Source organism: Oncorhynchus kisutch, linkage group LG1 (assembly GCF_002021735.2).
Source record: "Oncorhynchus kisutch isolate 150728-3 linkage group LG1, Okis_V2, whole genome shotgun sequence".
Taxonomy (NCBI): Eukaryota; Metazoa; Chordata; class Actinopteri; order Salmoniformes; family Salmonidae; genus Oncorhynchus; species Oncorhynchus kisutch.
In genome coordinates, this window is record NC_034174.2 from 67601546 (window position 1) to 67624416 (window position 22871).

General features: G+C 44.3%; 1 protein-coding gene across 1 annotated transcript in view; it reads right to left on the reverse strand.

Moving 5' to 3' along the window:
- Positions 1–897: 897 nt before the first annotated feature.
- LOC109888563 (growth factor receptor-bound protein 2-like) overlaps positions 898–22871 on the reverse strand; it is a 40452-nt gene continuing 18478 nt past the window's right edge. The window contains exons 2-5 of the mRNA XM_020479729.2: positions 14085–14182; positions 8433–8555; positions 7087–7255; positions 898–4416 (exon numbers count right to left, since the gene is read on the reverse strand). Coding sequence (XP_020335318.1) covers positions 4231–4416; positions 7087–7255; positions 8433–8555; positions 14085–14182 — 576 coding nt within the window. The 3' untranslated portion in view covers positions 898–4230. The remainder of the gene's footprint in view (positions 4417–7086; positions 7256–8432; positions 8556–14084; positions 14183–22871) is intronic.

Consider the following 22871-nt stretch of genomic DNA (forward strand, 5'->3'; position numbering starts at 1 on the left):
CTCAGGTTTTGTGACGAAACAAAGGTGTGGTTGAATTTATTCTGCCACTGTGCCTTCCCATTGTCTCGGCCTTTAGGCCTATATATCATGGTGTCAAGGCATATGAACAGCCCTTAGCCGTGGTTATAGAGCAAACAACACAATTATCACAACACATAGGTTGTAAAATGGTTATTTTATTTCCTGGCTTGGCTTCCCCGGTGATTTTATCTACGCACCGCTACTGGGTAGAGGTAGTCTATGGGCCTGTATTCATAAAGCGTCTCAGCGTTGGAGTGTTGATCTAGGATCAGGTCCCCCCACTGTCCATATAATCACATAAATGATCTAAAAAGCTAAACTGATCCTATATCTGAGAGACTGTCTGGGTTGTAAGCACAGATCTAGGATAAGAATTAGCTTACACTCATTCCAATAGTAACCATTAATGGGTAAATGTCAAACTGACCTTAGATCAGGACTTGGGCATATCATCTGACCACCTATGTCACCCAGTTAATCAGCATCTTTCTGTTTTGAAACATTAGGTTACACTGTGTGGTGTTGAGTGTAACCCAAGCATGACCCATGATAAGGGCCCACACCCAATCTGCTACATTGCTCCTCCATGCTCTCTGTAGGAACTCTCTCTGTTGTGCAAAAGTGGTGAGATAGTTAGTGGAGTAACCATAGAGATACAGGGCCAGTTTTCCGGATGAAGCCTAGCCCTGGACTAAAAAGCATTCTCAATGGAGAATCTACATTGAAAGAGTTTTGAACGTAATGGCTAGGCTTAATCTATGTCTGGGGTTCTACTTTCTATGTGTAGAACTTCCTCCTAAAAACAATGTGGATTGTTCTAATGTGAAACATACAGTACCGGCGACAACAGGAAATAACCAACGTCACAACAGTAGCTTCTTCATAGCGATTGTTTTATTATTCTGTCGTCGTCGATCTACGTTCAAAGGAAATCAAATGCTGTGACAGACATCAGGGGACATCATCATCCTCCCGTTTGAAAACGGAAACGTTTTTAATTCACGCACATCATGAAATGACGTCATAAAGCAACCATGTCAGATATACATACAAAGACTTTCCAGCATAAGGTAAACAATCACATCGTCTTAGGTGTCAACCACCGTATGATCCCACTCCGGAATAACGAGTCGGACGGCTGCAAATGGACGAGGAAATAAACCATAGAATGATACTGGTAGCAGACTGGAGACTATTGTCACCGAAGTGAAACAAATAGTGAGTGCAGAGTGCAGTGTTATGTCATATTTAACTAGGCTTAATGAATGGTACACTTGCTGGCGGCCTTCGCACTGTAATGAATGACTGACTGACCGAGGAGAGAGTAAATATTGACCATGGGAGAGTGCAAGGCTGTCCAGGAACCGAGAGACAGCGTCAATAGACAAAGTTTTGGACTGGGTCCTATTTATCAGGCCCCTTGAGAGCAGCGGAATCCACCGTCTGGTAGCGTCAACTAGCCTGGTAGAAGACACTGAATGCTGAACGCAGCGTTCAATCTGGTTCAACCAGGCTAAGAGTCAACCAATAGGATACCAGTCTCAACTCTATACCTGCTATACCTATACCCCTGTAATCACATAAGGTCTAGGGCCAGGAATTTTTCCTGAACACGTGCCATGACTTGGAAATACTCCAGATCAGATGGTCAGGTGGTCAGGAAAACCTCAGGGTCATACATGTCATATGATTGGCTGAGAATACAGACACACCTGAAGAGGTAAATACATGTCACGTACAGAAAATACACACAGGCGTCACACTTTAGTGCTTTTTTTACATAGTGTGACATAGTGAACTTTGAATCGGGGGGGGCTTTGCAACAACAGCAAGGCAACACATAGCCAGGCTACAGTTCATAGCGAAACCACGTAAGCAAGGTTTCTCCTGCCCTTGCATTTTCAAACACCTGCAAGTCAATCGGACTATCAGGTCATTGGAATGGCTCATTGCAGTTCATTGCAGGCTAGAAATAACATTGAAAAACTTGCATGGTCCCCTCCCTGCATATTCCCTTCAGACCTGCCTCTTCGTGTATTTCAGCCATTTTACTTCAACAAACCATAAAGCATATTCGAGTAGTTTTCCAAATCAAAGAGTGTAGATAGGGAATAACAAGCAGAGTGGGGGAGAGATCATATGGAATTCCTTGCATTTGAAGTCCTCTTCAAGATTCTCAAAAGGTCCAAAGTAGAGAGTTGAGGACACAGAGTTCAATAGAGGTCATTGACCCACCCGTTGCGCTAGTCGTTCTGATCTAGAGTCAGTTTGTCAGCATCATTGGTCCTTTAATCTCTTTATCAAGATGGAGGATTCCATTCTGCCTCCGTCACAAGCAGACACTGACTGAAGGATAAATACTTAAGATGTTGCCCAGATCAAGCACTTACGTTGGTCTTTATGACAATTCATGCCCCCTCTTTCAGGTAACGCTAAACTACCTTTTTCTGTGACTTCTTTCCGCCCGCTGTCAAAAATGTCCCCCTTTAGACGCAACCAAACCGACAGATCATGTGTTCGCATCTAATCACATAGAATTCCAAAAGCCCTTTTGATACGTCCCATAATCAGACAAAACAAGACTTTGTCATATGCATGTCATTCTGTTGAAAACATAGAACAACACTGAACATTTACATCACACCATTTAGTCATTCCTCAAGGGAAGCACTACATAACACTCTCTGGCAGAAAACATTATGTTTCTCTTTCATCGAATGATCATACTTGAAAGTGAGACAGAAGAGACTGCAGAGCTGAGACGGGTTTAGAGATTCAGACTGGGTTTCCATAAGGTAGCTCCTAACCAATGGCCGGCATGTGTGGAGAATGGAGACATTGTATTGGTCACCGTATCTCTGCGGTCTGCTGCTTAAAAAGCACTCATTGGTCAACCTGGAGAGACAAAAAACACCAGAGATGGAAAAGGCACTACCCAACTTCCACAAACGCAGGGTGAAATCAGTGAGTGTAGCACTATTCAATACCTTCTTTCATAGAACTAATGATTATAAGGATACTGCCGTTTCAACCCAGTCAACCACTAGCAATCTCCATAAAGAACCCGTACGACCCAATTTAGCTACATTTAGGTCATATTGAATCAGCCCCATCATCAGTTAAGTCTATTGATTGCGGATGGACATAAAACTCTATACCATTGTCTATGATTTATTTGAGAACGATGGCTACATTTAAGAATGCAGAAAGCCACTAAATGCCTAAATGGGTAAAAAATGACACAATTTGTTCTAGCTGATAGCCGCGCTTCCGCTTTCAAACCAGAACAAAGTAGAAATCCTGACATTTTCCAAATTAGATTTCCACCTGAAATATTATTGAAATATAATTTCTGTCTTGAGAGTATTGCATAACTCCCAATCACATGAAAACCATTTAGCTTCTTGTCTCAGAGACTCTGTGCATGATCTGGGTCATATCAATTAGTGCACAGTTTCAAAACGCAACAAGACGTTTTGCAACGGAAAACAAAAATGAGTGTTTCTTATTCAGTTCAGGTAGATCCTCCCTGTCTATTTTCTTCCATTTGGTACTAAATGAATATGATCCTAGAAAATGACAATATGTAGGTCTACAAATAGGGAATAAATCAAGTAAATGAATGAAAAAAAACACACACTTAAACAGGCTCAAACTACAAATATTTAGAGATACACATACACATCGATAACAATAGAATTTCTCTCCAGTCCATGGTCCTTCTCTCCCAAAGTTGGGTTGAGATCAATAACACACTAGACTAGAGTCTTTGGTCTCTGACATCTTCTTCATTGTCTTTGTCTAATAGACTGTAACATAGGATGGTGATGTTATGCATAATGAAAGAAAACAAAGAACGTATAAGAAGGGAGGCCGTTGCCGGAGTCGAGCTACAGCCGGATCCCTTGTGTTTGTTTTTTTACTTCAACTTAGGTTCCTTTGCAATGCTTCTCTTGTTCCGTGTGTCTCCCTCATTGCATCAAAGAATCCAGAGTCAACTGTAGAGTCTGAGTAATGAAATCTGCCTCTCGCTCTGTGTATTTGCAGGATTTTTGTTCCTCTTCCCATTCTTCCATTCCTCATTTAGGTCTGTTTCTGAAGTGTCCCTCAAAGTCCTGAGGGGGTGTAAATGGGCCAATGGGGGACGAGGGGGGCCATGTCATTATTCACTTAGCCAATCAAATGTTTTGGTTGACGGGCGTGACATGATCACATGTTTTGGTTGACTGGGGTGACGTAGTTGCGCGGGAACATGCCCGTCTGGCCGTGGCAAGCCCCTTTCCACCAGTTGGGGTCGGAGTTGTCCAGGACCTGGATGAAGTCGCCGCGTCGGAAACCCAGCTCGCCGTCCTCCTGAGGATCGAAGTCAAACAGCGCCTGCACGTACGTTGAATGCTGGAGAGACGAGAGGAGAAACACATGGGTTAGAATATGTGAGGAGTGTAGTCGGGCACTCCTGTGTTCACTGTCACACCCTGACCTTAGAGCTTTTTATGTCTCTATTTTGGTTTGGTCAGGGTGTGATTTGGGTGGGCATTCTATGTTCTTTTTTCTATGTTTTTGTATTTCTTTGTTTTGGCCGGGTATGGTTCTCAATCAGGGACAGCTGTCTATCGTTGTCTCTGATTGGGAACCATACTTAGGTAGCTTTTTCCCACATGGTTTTTGTGGGTAGTTATTTTCTGTTTAGTGTTTTGCACCTGACAGGACTGTTTCAGTTATTCTCGTTGTTATTTTGTTATTTTTCAGTTTCAATAAAAAGCGTGAACACTTACTACGCTGCGCTTTGGTCCGATTCCTCTTCTTCAGACGGCGAAAACCGTTACAGGCACGCAACGGATAATGTTTTAAAACGCTTTGCAATGGAATAGGAAATTAGTATTTCTTATTGGTCTGTGTACTAGACCCTCTGTTAAAAATCATTGTTCTGTTTGGTGCCTAATGAACATTAGCCTTTTTTCCAACTTCCAATTGTATTGTACTTCTACTTGTATATTTGTCTCATAACCAACATGAAGGCGACCATAGTGGATTTAGCTATTTTTCTGCTAAATTGCTTAGTGAACTGTATTTCACTGGTAATCGGTCATGTTTTTGCATGATTGCTTAGATGAGAATACGTGATGCAATCTCATTAAATGATTGTCAGAGATGAGGATTTCCCTGGTATTCCGTATGATGTGCAGCGCTGTGTATACATACATTACCTTCAGAAAGTTTTCACACCCCTTGACTTTTTCCACATTTTGTTGTATTACAGCCTGCATTTAAAATTGATTCAATTGAAATGTTTTCTGTCCTTGGCCTACACACAATACCCCATAATGTTAAAGTAGAATTATGTTTTTGGACATTTTACAAATTCATTAAAAAAAAGAAAAGCTGAAATGTCTTGAGTCAATAAGTATTCAACCCATTTGTTATGGCAAACCTAAATAAGTTCAGGAGTAAACATTTGCTTAACAAGTCACATGTACTCACTCTGGGTGCAGTAAAAGTGTTTTTTTATGACTACCTCATCTCTGTACCTCTGTACCAATTATCTGTAAGGTCCCTCAGTCGAGTAGTACATTTCAAACACAGATTCAACCACAAAGACCAGGGAGGTTTTCTATTGGTAGATGGGTAAAAAATAAAAGCAGACATTGAATATCCCTTTGAACACAGTGAAGTTATTAATTACACTTTGGATTGTGTATCAATACAACCAGTCATTACAAAGATACTGGCGTCCTTCCTAACTCCGTTGCCGGAGAGGAAGGAAACCGCTCAGGGATTTCACCATGAGGCCATAGTGACTAAAACAGTTCCAGAGTTTAATGGCTGTGATAGTTTTCTCCTAAGGATGGATCAACAACATTGTAGTTACTTCACAATTCTAACCTAATTAACAGTGAAAAGAAGGAAGCTTCTACAGATTTTTTTTTTCTTCTCCAAAACATGTATCCTGTTTGCAACAAGGTACTAAATACTCAACAAAAAAAATGTGGGAAAGCAATGAACTTTTTGTCCTGAATATAAAGTGTTATGTTTGGGGAAAATACAATACAACACATTACTGAGTACCAGTCTCCATATTTTCAAGCATATTGGTGGCTGCATCATGTTATGGGTATGCTTGTAATCGTTAAGGACTGGGGAGTTTCAGGATAAAAAAATAAATGCAATGGAGTTAAGAACAGGAAAAAATCCTAGTGATAAACCTGGTTCAGTCTGCTTTCCACCAGACACTGGGAGATGAATTCACCTTTCAGCAAAAAAAAACTGAAACAAGGCCAAATCTACACTGTAGTTGCTTACCAAGAGGACAGTGAATGTTCCTGAGTGGCTGAGTTAAAGTTTACTTAAATCTACGGGAAGACCTGAAAATGGTTGTCTAGCAATGATCAACCACCAATTTAACAGAGCTTGAAGAATTTGGAAAAGAATAATAGGCAAATATTGCACAATCAAAATGTTGACTTACCCAGAAAGACTCAGCTGTAATCGCTGCCAAAGGTGCTTCTACAAAGTATTGACTCAGGGGTGTGAATACTTATGTAAATGCGATACGTCTGTATTACATATTGAATACATTTGCAAACATTTCAAAAAAACATGTTTTCACTTTGTCATGATGGGGTAGTGTGTGTAGATGGGTGAGGGGAAAAATTTATGTAATACACTTTTAATTCCGGCTGTAACAACAAAATGTGGAATAAGTCAAGGGGTGTGAATACCTTCTGAAGGCCCTGTATCTGTGTGTTTACATGTATTTGTGTGTGTGTTTCTGGGGGGCGGGGAGAAGGACGAGGATGAGCAGAAGAGGAAAAAGATGAAGAAGCAGAAGAAGAGGGAGATGAGGATAGAATAAACAGAACATTAGTGATTACTGATAAGGTAAAAGGAGGAGTGATATTGGAGAAAAGTGGCTTCTCTAAAGTGTGTGTGTGTGTGTGCCCGTGTCCCTGTGTGTGTATCCCTGTGTGTATGTCCCTGTGTGTGTGTGTGTCCATGTATGTGTGTGTGTGTCCCTGTGTGCGCGCGTGTGTCCCCCTGTGTGTGCGTGTGTCCCTCCCTCCTCACCTGTGGGACCTGCTCGATGTCCCTGAGGAAGATGGGCTGGTTGCGGGACACAGAGGTGGAACGGTGGTAGTCCACCAGGGAGTTGAGAGAGTTGAACTTGACCACCCACAGGAAGTACTTCCCAGCCCCGTCACGCAGGACCTTGAAGTGCTGCACGTCATTACCAAACCTGGGAAGAGGTAGCATAGATCTAGAAGTGACTGGTTAAGATTAAACAAGGTGACCGTCCTACTACTTCCATCAGTCCAACCGTTTCAGATCTGTGATGATCAAACCTGGGGAGAGGTAGCATAGATCTAGAAGTGACTGGTTAAGATTAAACAAGGTGACCGTCCTACTACTTCCATCAGTCCAACCGTTTCAGATCTGTGATTACCAAACCTGTGGCAGAGGAGGAGGAGAAGGGGGAGATAAGTATAGAATAAACAGAACTGGTAACCATCTGAGGACAGCAGTCAAAACACTGGTAAGTCTACATCACGTGGGCACTAGTTTTATAACCATCTGTGTCAGCGCTTTCATGAATGATTTAAGCCCAGTTGGCCCACTTTCCTTCTCACTGCGTGATACCATGAGTTTGGGATTTTGACACAGAAGATATACTTCAATTAGATTTCATTACAAATGGATTAGACAGGGACAGTTGTTTGGTACACAGCTGTGACACTAGGAAAGTGCAATTGAAGCAGTAGCGACAAGAATAATATTATATTCTGTCACCTACTGTTAAGTGCTGAACTGGAGTATGTGTCCTACTGTGTCCTAGCTTGTGTACTACTTTTGGCCTGGACAAAGGGAATAAGGTTCCATTTCTCCCTCACACACTCACACACTCACTCACTCACTCACTCACTCACTCACTCACGACACAGCCCGGGACTAGGGAAAGTGCCAGCTTGTAAAGCTTTGATAAGAGGCAGCAGCGCCCACACTGGAGCCATCTGACAGAGACCAACATGCTTTAGTAGCAGATAACTGTTGGTTATCCCCAGGTGAGTCAGAGATGACACAGCCAATTAACTTGATATGGATCTGTAGATCTGCACAGCGACTTTACATGAAGACTAGAATGGGAACAGTGTGGCCAGTCACTGCTAGAACAGTCAGTACCTCCCAGGTTAAGCTGGCTAGACGCTCGCAAACCAACATGGGAACTGTGCATGAGAAAGCAAGCTCTTAACACAGAGTTGGAAAAAAAATATGTAAACAGAACTGATATTGGAGAAAAGTGTATTTTCTAAAGTAAAAAAAAAGAAGGGAAAACAGATAATCGGCCGATCAGTTATACAATGATTGAACTGAAATGAAATAAAGGTTCAATAAAACAGTGTGTGCGTGCGACATACTTGACAGAGAGGGAGAAGTCTCCCGGTGCGCTCTCCGACTCTCGGATGAGGAAGGCCCCATCGTGCCTCTGTTTGTTCAGCATCTCCTCTGCCTTCGCCCGGGGGATCTTACCATAGAACCACCTGGGACAACAATAACAAATCAGAACAAAACACTTTAATAACTCATGAAAAATGATATAAAAACAAGTCGCAAGTAACAGTGATAAGTGCTGATTTACTGCAAATGAAGAAAGAAAAAATACCCTGCGGGCAAAACTGGTTGAAATGACGTTATTACATGGTTGTAATTTGGTTGTAATGACGTTGTTTCAACCAGCCCTACCAAGCTGGGTGTTTTTCTTCTTCATTTGTAGGAAAAGCAGCACTTACCAGAATTTGATTGTGGTGTGGTTGTGACAGGTAGCTAGTTAGCGATGACCTTTGAGTAACCTCAAAGCGCAGGGTCATAGGCGTGACTCAATATCATGGGAACATGGCCTTTAGCAGAGCTTGACCTCAAACCTGACCCCTGTTGTTGACAGTTGTAGTGGTTGTTGTGTCTGTGGGAAACAGTAGTGGAACAGTAGTGGAACAGTAGTGGAGAGGGTAGTAAGTTTTAAGTTCCTCGGCGTACACATCACAGACAAACTGAATTGGTCCATCCACACAGACAGCATCGTGAAGAAGGCGCAGCAGCGCCTCTTCAACCTCAGGAGGCTGAAGAAATTCGGCTTGTCACCAAAAGCACTCACAAACTTCTACAGATGCACAATCGAGAGCATCCTGTCGGGCTGTATCACCGCCTGGTACGGCAACTGCTCCGCCCACAACCGTAAGGCTCTCCAGAGGGTAGTGAGGTCTGCACAGCGCATCACCGGGGGCAAACTACCTGCCCTCCAGGACACCTACACCACCCGATGTCACAGGAAGGCCATAAAGATCATCAAGGACAACAACCACCCGAGCCACTGCCTGTTCACCCCGCTATCATCCAGAAGGCGAGGTCAGTACAGGTGCATCAAAGCTGGGACCGAGAGACTGAAAAACAGCTTCTATCTCAAGGCCATTAGACTGTTAAACAGCCACCACTAACATTGAGTGGCTGCTGCCAACACACTGACTCAACTCCAGCCACTTTAATAATGGGAATTGATGGGAAATGATGTAAAATATATCACTAGCCACTTTAAACAATGCTACCTAATATAATGTTTACATACCCTACATTATTCATCTCATATGTATATGTATATACTGTACTCTATATCATCTACTGCATCTTTATGTAATACATGTATCACTAGCCACTTTAACTATGCCACTTTGTTTACATACTCATCTCATATGTATATACTGTACTCAATACCATCTACTGTATCTTGCCTATGCCGCTCTGTACCATCACTCATTCATATATCTTTATGTACATATTCTTTATCCCCTTACACTTGTGTCTATAAGGTAGTAGTTTTGGAATTGTTAGCTAGATTACTTGTTGGTTATTACTGCATTGTCGGAACTAGAAGCACAAGCATTTCGCTACACATCTGCTAACCATGTGTATGTGACAAATAACATTTGATTTGAGTAGTGAGTGAAGTGCATAGCGACCAATAACACTAAACAATGATGTCAAAATCAGAATATCGCATCTAGTTTGCATGCCAAATAGAATGAAATCAATGCAGTAAGTGAGCACATGTGGGCCATTTAATTAGTCTTTTTGCATTTGTCCTAGTAGGTTGTAATTACAGGGAGGTTCCTGGTCTGATAAAAGAGCTGGTGGAGCCTTGGGCCGAGACAATGACAACTCTGTGTGGTGCCATGCCAACCTCACCTGCGACCTACTCCTCTGGCTCTGACTGGTGCCCAATACCAGCGGTCAGTCACCAACCCCCACGGATACTCCATACAGAGTGTGTGTGTGTGTCACTGTGTGTGTGTGTTTGTGCATGGGTGTACAGTGTGTGGGATCTCCATTTCCTTCTGTGACTAGTCAGGTGTGGAATTGTACTGTCCGGATAAAGGTGTTATGTCACAATGTGCCAACAAAGGTGTTGCAACACACAATGTTTGCCTCCTCTATCTCCAGTGAAAGCAAACCCTGAGCTTTATCCATATAGCTTAATTTAGCCATATAGCTTAGCCTTACCATATACTGTAGCTTATCCTAGTGATAGCATACCCTTGGCTTGGCCAATAGCCATAGCCTCTGCAGTAGAGCATGTCAGTGCAGGTGAGCGCTAGCGCTATGCCGCTTAGCTTGTTCGTTTCTGAGCTCAGACAACATGACAAAGCCAGAGGACCTGATCAACTCCAGCTGTTCCTCATGAGGGAATGATAATCCAGCCAGGTTTCACATACAGTATCATCATCAGGGCAGAGTCCTCAAACAGTGTCACAAGCCGATAGTCACATATCCACCGGCTAGTTTTGCCTGCTGGGTAAAGACGACAGATATGAGTAGAACAAGCCTATTACATGTGTACACACTAGAGGTCGACCGATTAATCGGAATGGCCGATTAATTAGGGCCGATTTCAAGTTTTCATAACAATCGGAAATCGGTATTTTTGGGCGCCGATTTGCCGATTTAAAAAAATGTATTTTTAGACCTTTTATTTAACTAGGCAAGTCAGTTAAGAAAACATTATTATTTTCAATGACGGCCTAGGAACTGTGGGTTAACTGCATTGGTCAGGGGCAGAACGACAGATTTTCACCTTGTCAGCTCGGTGGATCCAATCTTGCAACCTTACAGTTAACTAGTCCAAAGCAATAACGACCTGCCTCTCTCTCGTTGCACTCCACAAGGAGACTGCCTGTTACGCGAATGCAGTAAGCCAAGGTAAAGTTGCTGATTAGCATTAAACTTATCTTATAAAAACAATCAATCATAATCACTAGTTAACTACACATGGTTGATGATATTACTAGATATTATCTAGCGTGTCCTGCGTTGCATATAATCTGACTGAGCATACAAGCATATGACTGAGCGGTGGTAGGCAGACATTCATTCAAACAGCTCTTCGTTGTGCGTCAAGCATTGCGCTGTTATGACTTCAAGCCTATCAACTCCCGAGATGAGGCTGGTGTAACCGAAGTGAAATGGCTAGCTAGTGCCTATAAGAACATACAATAGTCAAAGGTTAATGAAATACAAATGGTATAGTGGGAAATAGTCCTATAATTCCTATAATAACTACAACCTAAAACTTCTTACCTGGGAATATTGAAGACTCATGTTAAAAGGAACAACCAGCTTTCATATGTTCTCATGTTCTGAGCAAAGAACTGAAACGTTAGCTTTCTTACATAGCACATATTGCACTTTTACTTTCTTCTCCAACACTTTTTTTTGCATTATTTAAACCAAATTGAACATGTTTCATTATTTACTTGAGGCGACATTGATTTTTATTGATGTATTGCATTAAATTAAAATAAGTGTTCATTCAGTATTGTTGTAATTGTCATTATTACAAATAAAATAAAAGTGTTAAAAAATCGGCCGTTTTAATCGGTATCAGCTTTTTTTGGTCCTCCAATAATCGGTATCGGCGTTGAAAAATCATAATCGATCAACCTCTAGTACACACACCATTGACCTGTCAGGTAGCACTAGCATCTCTGGGCCATAGGTTTCAACCCACAAGCCTTTAGCATTTAGCAATGCTATTCTTTGTGCCTGGCGTTCACACACAAACAGGCTTAGAGATGACAGAACTCCAACCCCCTCATCCACAGTGCTCTGATCTCCCCGAGGTAACACCCTGAGGTAACAGTAACCCTGTGTGTAGAGAGATACTGTGGATATCCTCCTATTATCCCGGTCCTTCCTGCTTTGTGGTGGGGGAGTGCTGCTCTTTGATGAGGTAACACTGACATCCACGGCTACCAGGCTTCCATAAGGGAGTCAAAGCCCTTTACACACTATCGAGCCAAACCAAACCATGCTGTGGTGACTTGGCTTTCTTCTCCTCACATGATCCTTTCCAGCATGGTAACAGCAACCATGGTGGATGTAACCAGGCCAAGGCCAGCCCTATAGTGAAGTGAGTACTGTTTTTTTTCATATCCAGCCCCACCATCTGCCTGCCTACTATCCTGGACCCTCCTCCACCAGCTGCTCCTCCATAGAGCAGGTGATTCCCTCCCTCCTGTATTTAGGCCCAGCTGACCAATCAGTCATAGGGTCCTTAAGGCTAATGGACAGTCTCTTCCTGACTGCTATAATAGGGCCCTCTGTATCTGATTGGTTGCGGTGTGAGAGCCCTCTCAGCCCTGAGAGCAGGTGGCGGTGGTGGGGAAGGCGTTCTCACACAGCTGACGACTACACAGGACAAAGTCCCTCTTTGCTACTGTGTGCGTCTGTAGAATATAAAGTACAATCCATCTCTATTTAGTGGCTATCTCAGAATAAGATCCATTTAGTAACCCTGAAGTTTATGTAGAAAGGACTTCTGTAGGACAGTTACAGTACAATCCATCTCCTATCTGACAGTTACACAAAAGCCCTGTTGCTCGGCTGAAGTCATATTCTTTACTAAATATAGCATGTCGCCTAGAAGGCCAGCATCCCGGAGTCACCTCTTCACTGTGGACGTTGAGACTGGTGTTTTGCGGGTACAATTTAATGAAGCTGCCAGTTGAGGACTTGTGAGGCGTCTGTTTTTCAAACTAGACACTAATGTACTTGTCCCTTTGCTCAGGTGTGCACCGGGGCCTCCCACTCCTCTTTCTATTCTGGTTAGACTGACGAGTTTCAGAAGAAAGAGATTTGTGGAGTGGTTGAAAAATTTGTTTTAATGACTCCAACCTAAGTGTATGTAAACTTCTGACTTCAACTGTATGTATGTTCACACACGCACAACAATTTCTAAAAACCTGTTTTTGCTTTTTCATTACGGTGTACCGTGTGTTGATTGATAAGGGGGAAAAACATTTTTTTAAATCCATTTTAGAATAAGGCTGTAACGTTACAAAATGTGGAAAAAGTCAAGGGGTCTGAATACTTTCCCAATGCACTGCATGTTAAGTAGAGAGTATGTAGAAAGATCCACACAGGCTATATTGGGCCAGAGGGCGATTGTGGGGGCAAACCTAATAGGCCTGACGCAGCAGAAACAGACTCTGGAATCAGGACTGACGACGCCACATGATGAGGGATTCTGGGATGCCAAACCGACAACCCTGCGACCACATGGATCTCAGAGGCCTATAAACCCACAAATGAGCTCTAGAAAGCCAGGTCACTTCCAGGCTAGCTTCCAGACCACAGAAGCAGCATGATGAGACCTTTCTCCCCCTTATCTTCAGACCAGAGGAGCATTTATCCTAGCCACAGGAGTTAGCTAAACTTTGTTTCAAGTGTCTTCCGAATGGTTCTAAACATGGGAACTAGAGAAGTAAATCTGTCTATGAAGTTACTTTTCCCCCCTGATATTTAGCACAAATAAATGCCCTTTGGAAAAAATAAGTTTCACAAACTAGTAGTGGAACCTTCCAACATTAGAACCTCACGTTTGATACCCCAATTTTGAGCTCCAGGTTAAACATGAGGTAATTTAGGGGAGGTGAACGCCGCCATTTTGGCTCTCCAGTTTCATGTGGACTTGTGGCAGGCTCATATAGGGCAACTGGTATCTAAGGCTGGCTCATACTTACGGGTGTCCCTTCATTTCTATGTAGTTTTTGGGGATGAAGCCTTCTTTGCCATTCAGCTCTGCCTTGTACCAGTTCTGGTCGCATTCTTCATTCAAAACCTGGAGACACAAAACAGAGGGACGAGAGTTTGGTCAAAGAGTCACAAATGGTTATAAGCATGGTCGTGACAAACGTAAGACCACAAGACTACATTATTTTAAAAAACTGACAGAGTGGGTACATGAAAGCCAACATAATGGTGTGGAAACCATTGTATGAGCTAACCACAAATATTATTTAAAGAAATATCATGCAGATCCTCTATATTCATGTACTGCTATGTACATACACTGAGTGTACAAAACATTAGGAACTGCTGATAGTCTGACCAGGTGAATTCAGCTGAAAGCTATGATCCCTTATTGGTGTCACTTGTTAAATCAGCTTCAAATCAGTATAAATGAAGGGGGAGAGACAGGTTAAATGACGATTTTTAAGCCTTGAGACATGAATTGTGTAAGACAAAAGTGCCTTTCAACAGGGTATGGTAGTAGGTGCCAGGCGCACCGGGGTGCGTGTGTCAAGAACTGCAACACTGCTGGGTTTTTCCACGCTCAAAGGTTTCCTGTGTGTATCAAAAATGGTCCACCACCCAAAGGACATCCAGCTAACTTGACAGAACTGTGGGAAGCATTGGAGTCAACATCGGCCAGCATCACTGTGGAACGCATTCGACACCTTGTAGAGTCCACGCCCCAACGAATTGAGGCTGTTCTGAGGGCAAAAGAGTTTTGCAACTCAATATTAGGAAGGTGTTCATAATATTTTGTACAGAGTATTCCCCCCATATGCTCCCAGACTCAGAGATGAAAAGCAAAACATTGCAATTCTAGGACAACACTGCTTAAAATACACCATGCATCCCATAACTGCCATTTACCGTACATATTTCCCCCCTAACCTCCCATACGTCCATTCACAAAGCCCAGCCAGGTGAAAAGACATTCCAGACAGACTGGCCCATCCCAGGCCCCATGAGACCTAGTCCAGGTCAGTCAACCTGACCGTGATCATCTGGAGGCTCCACAGTGGGACCTGACCAGACTGCCACCACGTCACCACTATACCAGACCCAGACCCCCTCCTGTCCCCACAGAGACACCATCTGTCACAACCACTCTGGCCCCGGATCCATCAGCATCAACGGCTGACACTAACACTCCGTAACCGGCCAAGAGAGCTCCCTGAGAGACAACGAGTTACATGGCTTTTTAGGGTTGGATGGAGGAGGATTCCGGTTGTTCGAACACACATTGGATTTTAGGTGTGGGTGGGAGTAGTATGAATCTTGGTGGAATTGCTCTTTCTGGATGAGTTTGTTTTGGAGTGAAAAATTCCTATTGTGTGTCTATAAAGGCAACTTCTACCCAGACAGACTAGTTCAAACACATGGCCTTACACCTCCACTCTTTATTACCCTGTCCCTGTCGGATGTCAAACCAACTCCGCTTCAGCATGGGACTGTATCGTCTCCCACAAGCAAGACCATCATACCATCATACACTGATGTGACTGGGGAGTGGGGCCTTCAACGTCTCCCACGGTGTCTCCACACTCTATGGTGGATGACCCAGTCATCTTAGTGGAGAGAAATGGCCAGGCTCAGTCTCTTAGCCTTCGCTGGTCTCAGTAAACACCCATTCATCTTAGCTTTCTCTCTCGGCCTCTGCCATGGGGCGATGGCGCCACTCTTACCAAGGCCACAAGTGAAATGGACTGCCACTGTAAACACAGAGGACAGGAAACAATGTGCACCAAGCAGGAAGAAACAGACATGGGTTATAGTTTAGGCTTAAATAAATAATAAGTAAATAATAGTGGGTTGTAAATGTATAGGCAGTTGTGATGTCACATATGGGCCAATTTTTAAATGGAGCTAACTGTGCCAGTGATTCCTAAAATGCTTTCTATTGTACCATGATCTTCATCATATCTACTACTGGACAATTCTACACTAATAGGATGATGCCGAGACTCAGATTGTTCACTTTAACTTCTTCGAGATAGGGGGCGCTCTTTTAATTTTAAAACGTTCCCGTTTTAAACAAGATATTTTGTCACGAAAAGATGCTCGACTATGCATGTAATTGACAGCTTTGGAAAGAAAAAACTCTGACGTTTCCAAAACTGCAAAGATATTATCTGTGAGTGCCCCAGAACTAATGCTACAGGCGAAACCAAGATGAAATTTCATACAGGAAATGGTCCAGATTTTGAATGCCCTGTGTTCCAATGTCTCCTTATATGGCTGTGAATGCGCCAGGAATGAGCCTGCACTTTCTGTCGTTTCCCCAAGGTGTCTGCAGCATTGTGACGTATTTGTAGGTATATCATTGGAAGATTGACCATAAGAGACTACATTTACCAGGTGTCCGCCCGGTGTCCTCCATCGAAATTATTGTTTAATCTCCAGGTCCATGCGCCTATTCTCGCATGGAATAGGCGCATGGACTGCCACGAATGATTTATCATCGATAGATATGTGAAAAACACCTTGAGGATTGATTCTAAACAACGTTTGCCATGTTTCTGTCGATATTATGGAGTTAATTTGGAAAAAAGTTTGCGTTGTAATGACTTAATTTTCGGGTTTTTTCTTACCCAAACATGATGAACAAAACGGAGCGATTTGTCCTACACAAATAATATTTTTGGAAAAACTGAACATTCGCTATCTAATGAGTCTCCTCATTGAAAACATCTGAAGTTCTTCAAAGGTAAATGATTTTATTTGAATGCTTTTCTTGTTTTTATGAAAATGTTGCATGCTGAATGCTAGGCTTAATGCTATGCTAGGCTATCAATACTCTTACACAAATGCTTGTTTAGCTATGGTTCAAAAGCATATTTTGAAAATCTGAGATGACAGTGTTGTTAACAAAAGACTAAGCTTGAGAGCAAATATATTTATTTAATTTCATTTGCGATTTTCATGAATAGTTAACGTTGCGTTATTGTAATGAGCTTGAGGCTATAAATAGGATCCCGGATACGGGATTTCTCGTCGCAACAGGTTAAAATGCACGTTAAACAGAAACCAGTGACTGCAAAGTTAAACAAACCATAAAACTCTACGCACGAGGACGACTTCTAGCAGTTGCTACTGAAAATGTTACAAAAACACATTTAGTTGGACTGTGCAGATGCAAAGTTTGGTAACAGTTTGTGCCGTCATTCTGTTACCACATTTTTAATCGGCACCGTTCCTCAAGTAAATGGGTTTTTGTCAAATGTTCTGTGGAAATTATGAAGGAAATTTTACGTGGAAAAAGTCATCCTTGTGCAAAGAGTTGACTGCTTTTGTTTGACATACAGACATACGTCTCAGCATAATTCTGTAACCGTGGAATTTACCCACTGTTTACCAGAAATATTTGTTCCAAAAAAGAATTATACATATGGAACCAGTGTGGTACTAGCTGACCTCCTTTTCCTGTGGAGAGATATCTGAATACATGCAAAATCTGCCCCAATTCCTGTTCAATTGAATTCAAATCTCCCATTGGCAGAGAAGACAGATAAGCAAGCATACAACGCACACACAGAAAGTGACAGATGAGGGGGTGGATACACTTATTTGTTCTGAGGGAGGCTGGTGTGTGTCTACTGTTGGCCTCTGACTGCTTCCCAATCTGCCAATCACACACAGCACCTCCTATAGCACGACCAGCGCAGTGTGTGTGTGGCCCATGCCTCTTTTGAACACTGGCCGGCTGTCCCTCTAAACTCTGCATGACCTCAGACTCCAAAACACGGTAATAACCACTCATGCAGGTTGAGAACGCAGGAGATAAACATACAGAGAGAGAGAGAGAGAGAAAGAGAGAGAGAGAAAGACACAGTGTGACACACAGTTCCACCCTCCACCTCCAGACACACACATCCAGCTGCTCAGTACTGGTGACTCACCCAGTGCACCGTCACAGCCCGTCTGTACCCTGGGGGCTGTGTTGGCCTGAGCAGGATTCTAAAGTGATAGCTACTGCTAGTGATGAAGAGAGGAGCGGTGCTGTAACCTTGTGAAGAGTCAGAGCCAATCCAGTCCTGACAGACACATGTAGGGCCTCTAGTATGACTGAATACTGCTCATACATGAATCTCTGAGGGAGAAGGAGAGGATGAGCTAACATCTCTATGCCAGTGTAAGTGTGTGTGTGTACATCCATGTACGTGTGCCTGCCTGTGCACTCCCATGTCTGTGTGGAAATGTGCAACACTGTGTCTCTGCGTGTGTGTCTGTCAGTCTCTCTGTGTGTGTGTGTGTGTGTGTGTGTGTGTGTGTGTGTGTGTGTGTGTGTGTGTGTGAGCTGGAGGGAAGGAAATGAGGGAGATAATGACTCTCCTCTCCCTCCCCTGAGCGAGGCAGGAGCTCCGGCTGCTGATAAAACTAATTACACCAATGCTAGGAAACAAGGAGCTAGTGCACAGACAGACAGACACAGAGGCAGAGACACAGACAGACAGACAGACAGGAGACACGCGATATGGGGGGCGATATGGGGGTCATAACAGAAGGGTACTGTGGACGTTCTCCACCTTGCTTGCTGACTAGTAAGAACTAGACAGCCCGTTCACATTAACCTTCCAACCCAACCAGAAGAGTAAGACGTAAGAGAGAGAGTTTCTCTAAAAACATATCTAATCCATGGTTTGGAAGGCAATACCTTTGTTATCCCATTGTTTTTCATTCCTATAAAGACAAAATAAAGGCAATGCGGCCATGCATTTGGCACTACAGCAAAGTGAATTTGAGCCAGGGATTTGTAAAAGCCCAACAAAGACAAGCGCACTTCAAAGAAAGACACAAACAAAACAGACTAGTAAAACCCATCTGACACTGCAATGAAGACAGTGTCAGTCAGTCTTTCTTTTCTGGCTCCCATTAACAGTACATTTAGTTGTACAGTACATTGTTTCATCAGTGGCTGTCTAATTCAGTTTGTCCTTTCCATAACAGAGGCCGGTAATGTGTTTTAAAGCTGGAAAAACATACATCTGTCTGTCGACTTCATGAAATGAGACCACACCACTCAGTGCTATAATACCATCTGCTAGTTTGATTGTATCAGGCCTAGGGACAGAAACAGAGGTAGCCTAGCTGTCACAATAGGCTGACTGGCCGGGGCAATGACATGCACACACATCTGTCTCTCCTAGCTCTTTCTTCCTGTCTCACACATTGATGCATTCTCTCTCTCTCCCTCTCCACATTTCTTGATACCTCTGTCCTGCTTCATCGCAATCTCTCCCTGTTCTCTCTCTGTACTACCCCCCCCCCTTCTGTCTCCACTTCTCTCTATTTTCTATACAGAAGCACAATGACCCTGTGGTATGTATATGTCATCAGCAACCAGCGTGCTAACGGAGGGTGAAGCTGTAAGCACCTGCTTCCCATTCAGTATCCAGAACCATAGTGGCTGTAGTGAATGATATATCTCAGTATGGTAATCTCCTCGCAGAGTGTTACTGGTCGTGGCTGAGGCACGGTCTCGTTGCCTTGTTGTAAACCTCTGTAAGGGCGTTGATGCGGTTACATTTACAAGATCAGGCCCCGGAGTAATCTCCTTCACAGCTGCCACACACACCATCATGATCATCCCAAATCCTCATTCTGCCATCTCCTAAACCAGACGTGATAGTCTTGTGATGGCCCCATTACTGCTGCAGCCACCGTGCACTGAGGAACCAAGTGTTACAGTGTGTGTGTGTGTGTGTGTGTGTGGGTGTGTGTGTGTGTGTGTGTGTGTGTGTGTGTGTGTGTGTGTGTGTGTGTGTGTGTGTGTGTGTGTGAAGAACCACTGTGGTTTTTCAGGAGGAAGGACACCAGATAGGGCTGTGCGTGACATGAGGTGAAATTACCTGGGAGGAACACGCTTCACCATGGGAGTGGAACACGCCTGTCAATGGCTGTGGGTGGCAAAACCACATGCATGCATGTACGCACACTAACTAAAACGCAGAGACACACACACACACACACACACACACACCTTGCATGCCTATCCACATCTAAATATAGGACGCCAATGCTACTGCACCATGTTCTCTCATACTTTAAATAAAATATAAAGTTAATTCATTAAATAAGGTTCCATACAAGAGCATGATGGACGAGGAGTAGAAGGAAGAGAAGGATGGAGGAGAGGGGGAGAGGGAGGTGGAAGAGGGGGGAGAGGGAGGTGGAGGAGGAGGGAGAGGGAGGTGGAAGAGGTGGAAGAGGGGGGAGAGTGAGGTGGAAGAGAGAGGAGAGGGAGGTGGAAGAGGGAGGTGGAAGAGGAGGGAGAGGGAGGTGGAAGAGGGAGGTGGAAGAGGGGGGAGAGGGAGGTGGAAGAGGGGGGAGAGGGAGGTGGAAGAGGGGGGAGAGGGAGGTGGAAGATGGAGTGGGAAGAGGGGGAGAGGGAGGTGGAAGAGGGGGGGGAGAGGGAGGTGGAAGAGGGGGAGAGTGAGGTGGAAGAGGGGGGAGAGGGAGGTGGAAGAGGGGGAAAGGGATGTGGAAGAGGGGAGAGTGAGGTGGAAGAGAGAGGATAGGGAGGTGGAAGAGGGGGGAGAGTGAGGTGGGAGAGAGGGGAGAGTGAGGGGGAAGAGGGGGAGTGTGAGGGGGAGAGTGAGGGGGAAGAGGGGGGAGAGTGAGGTGGAAGAGAGAGGAGAGGGAGGTGGAAGAGGGAGGTGGAAGAGGAGGGAGAGGGAGGTGGAAGAGGGGGAAGAGGGAGGTGTAAGAGGAGGGAGAGGGAGGTGGAAGAGGAGGGAGAGGGAGGTGGAAGAGGAGGGAGAGGGAGGTGGAAGAGGAGGGAGAGGGAGGTGGAAGAGGGGGAAGAGGGAGTGGAAGAGGGAGGTGGAAGTGGGGGGAGAGGGAGGTGGAAGAGGGGGGAGAGGGAGGTGGAAGAGGGGGAAAGGGAGGTGGAAGAGGGGGAGAGTGAGATGGAAGAGAGAGGATAGGGAGGTGGAAGAGGGGGAGAGGGAGATGGAAGTGAGGGAGGGGAGTGGGAGGTCGAAGCAAGGGAGTTGGAAGAGAGGGAGGTGGAAGAGAGGGAGAGGGAGGTGGAAGAGGGGGAGGGGAAGTGGAAGAGGGAGTTAGAAGAGAGGGAGTTGGAAGAGGGGGAGGGGGAGAGGGAGGTGGAAAAGAGGGAGTTGGAAGAGAGGGAGGTGGAAGAGAGGGAGAGGGAGGTGGAAGAGGGGGAGGGGAAGTGGAAGAGGGAGTTAGAAGAGAGGGAGTTGGAAGAGGGGGAGGGGGAGTGGGAGGTGGAAAAGAGGGAGTTGGAAGAGAGGGAGGTGGAAGAGAGGGAGAGGGAGTTGGAAGAGAGGGAGAGGGAGGTCGAAGAGAGGGAGGTGGAAGAGGGAGGGTGGAAGAGAGGGAGGTGGAAGAGAGGGAGAGGGAGGTGGAAGAGAGGGAGAGGGAGGTGGAAGAGAGGGAGAGGGAAGAGGGGGAGAGGGAGGTCAAAGAGAGGGAGAGGGAGGTGGAAGAGAGGGAGGTGGAAGAGGGGGAAGAATGGCCGATTAATTTGGGCCGATTTCAAGTTTTCATAACAATCGGTAATCGGCATATTTGGACACCGATTATGGCCGATAACATTGCACTTCACGAGGAGACTGCATGGCAGGCTGACTACCTGTTATGCGAGTGCAGCAAGGAGCCAAGGTAAGGTGCTAGCTAGAATTAAACATATCTTATAAAAAACAATCAATCTTAACATAATCACTAGTTAACTACACATGGTTGATGATATTACTAGTTTATCTAGCTTGTCCTGCATTGAATCATAGCCTACTTCGCCAAAAGGGTGATTTAACAAGCGCATTCACGGAAAAAAGCACTGTCGTTGCACCAATGTGTACCTAACCATAAACATCAACGCCTTTCATAAAATCAATTCACAAGTATATATTTTTAAACCTGCATATTTAGTTAATATTGCCTGCTAACATGAATTTCTTTCAACTAGGGAAATTGTGTCACTTCTCTTGCATTCTGTGCAACAGAGTCAGGGTTTATGCAGCAGTTTGGGCCACCTGGCTCGTTGTGAACTGTGAAGAATATTTCTTCCTAACAAAGACAGCCAACTTCGCCAAACGGGGGATGTTTTCACAAAAGCGCATTTGCGACAAAAGCATAATCGTTGCACGAATGTACCTAAGCATAAATATCAATACCTTTCAGTATTCAGTAGTGTTGTAATTGTCATTATTACAAATAAACACGGTTTTTTCACATTTTAAATCGGCCGATTAATCGGTATCAGCTTTTTTTAGTCCTCCAATAATCGGTATTGGCATTGAAAAATCATAATCGGTCGACCTCTAGAAGAGAGGGAGTTGGAAGAGAGGGAGTTGGAAGAGAGGGAGAGGGGGGTGAAAGAGAGGTAGAGGGAGGTGGAAGAGGGGGAGAGGGAGATGGAAGAGAGGGAGATGGAAGAGGGGGAGATGGAAGAGGGGGAGATGGAAGAGGGGGAGAGGGAGATGGAAAGAGAGGGAGATGGAAGAGGGGGAGAGGGAGATGGAAGAGAGGGAGATGGAAGATGGAAGAGGGGGGCATTTTGCCAATGCAGAGTGTAGTCCAGAGAGGATTGGGAAGGAATCAAACTGCAGGATTATAACCAGGGGTGTGAATTCAATCAGGGAAACAACTCAGCAGACAACAGACTTGCTCTTAAACCTAAATCATATCCACAGGGGGTTCCTCTCCTCTATTACTCTACACCTTCACACTTACTGCCTTCTGCCTCCTAATTGCCCGCACTGGAAAAAAATAAG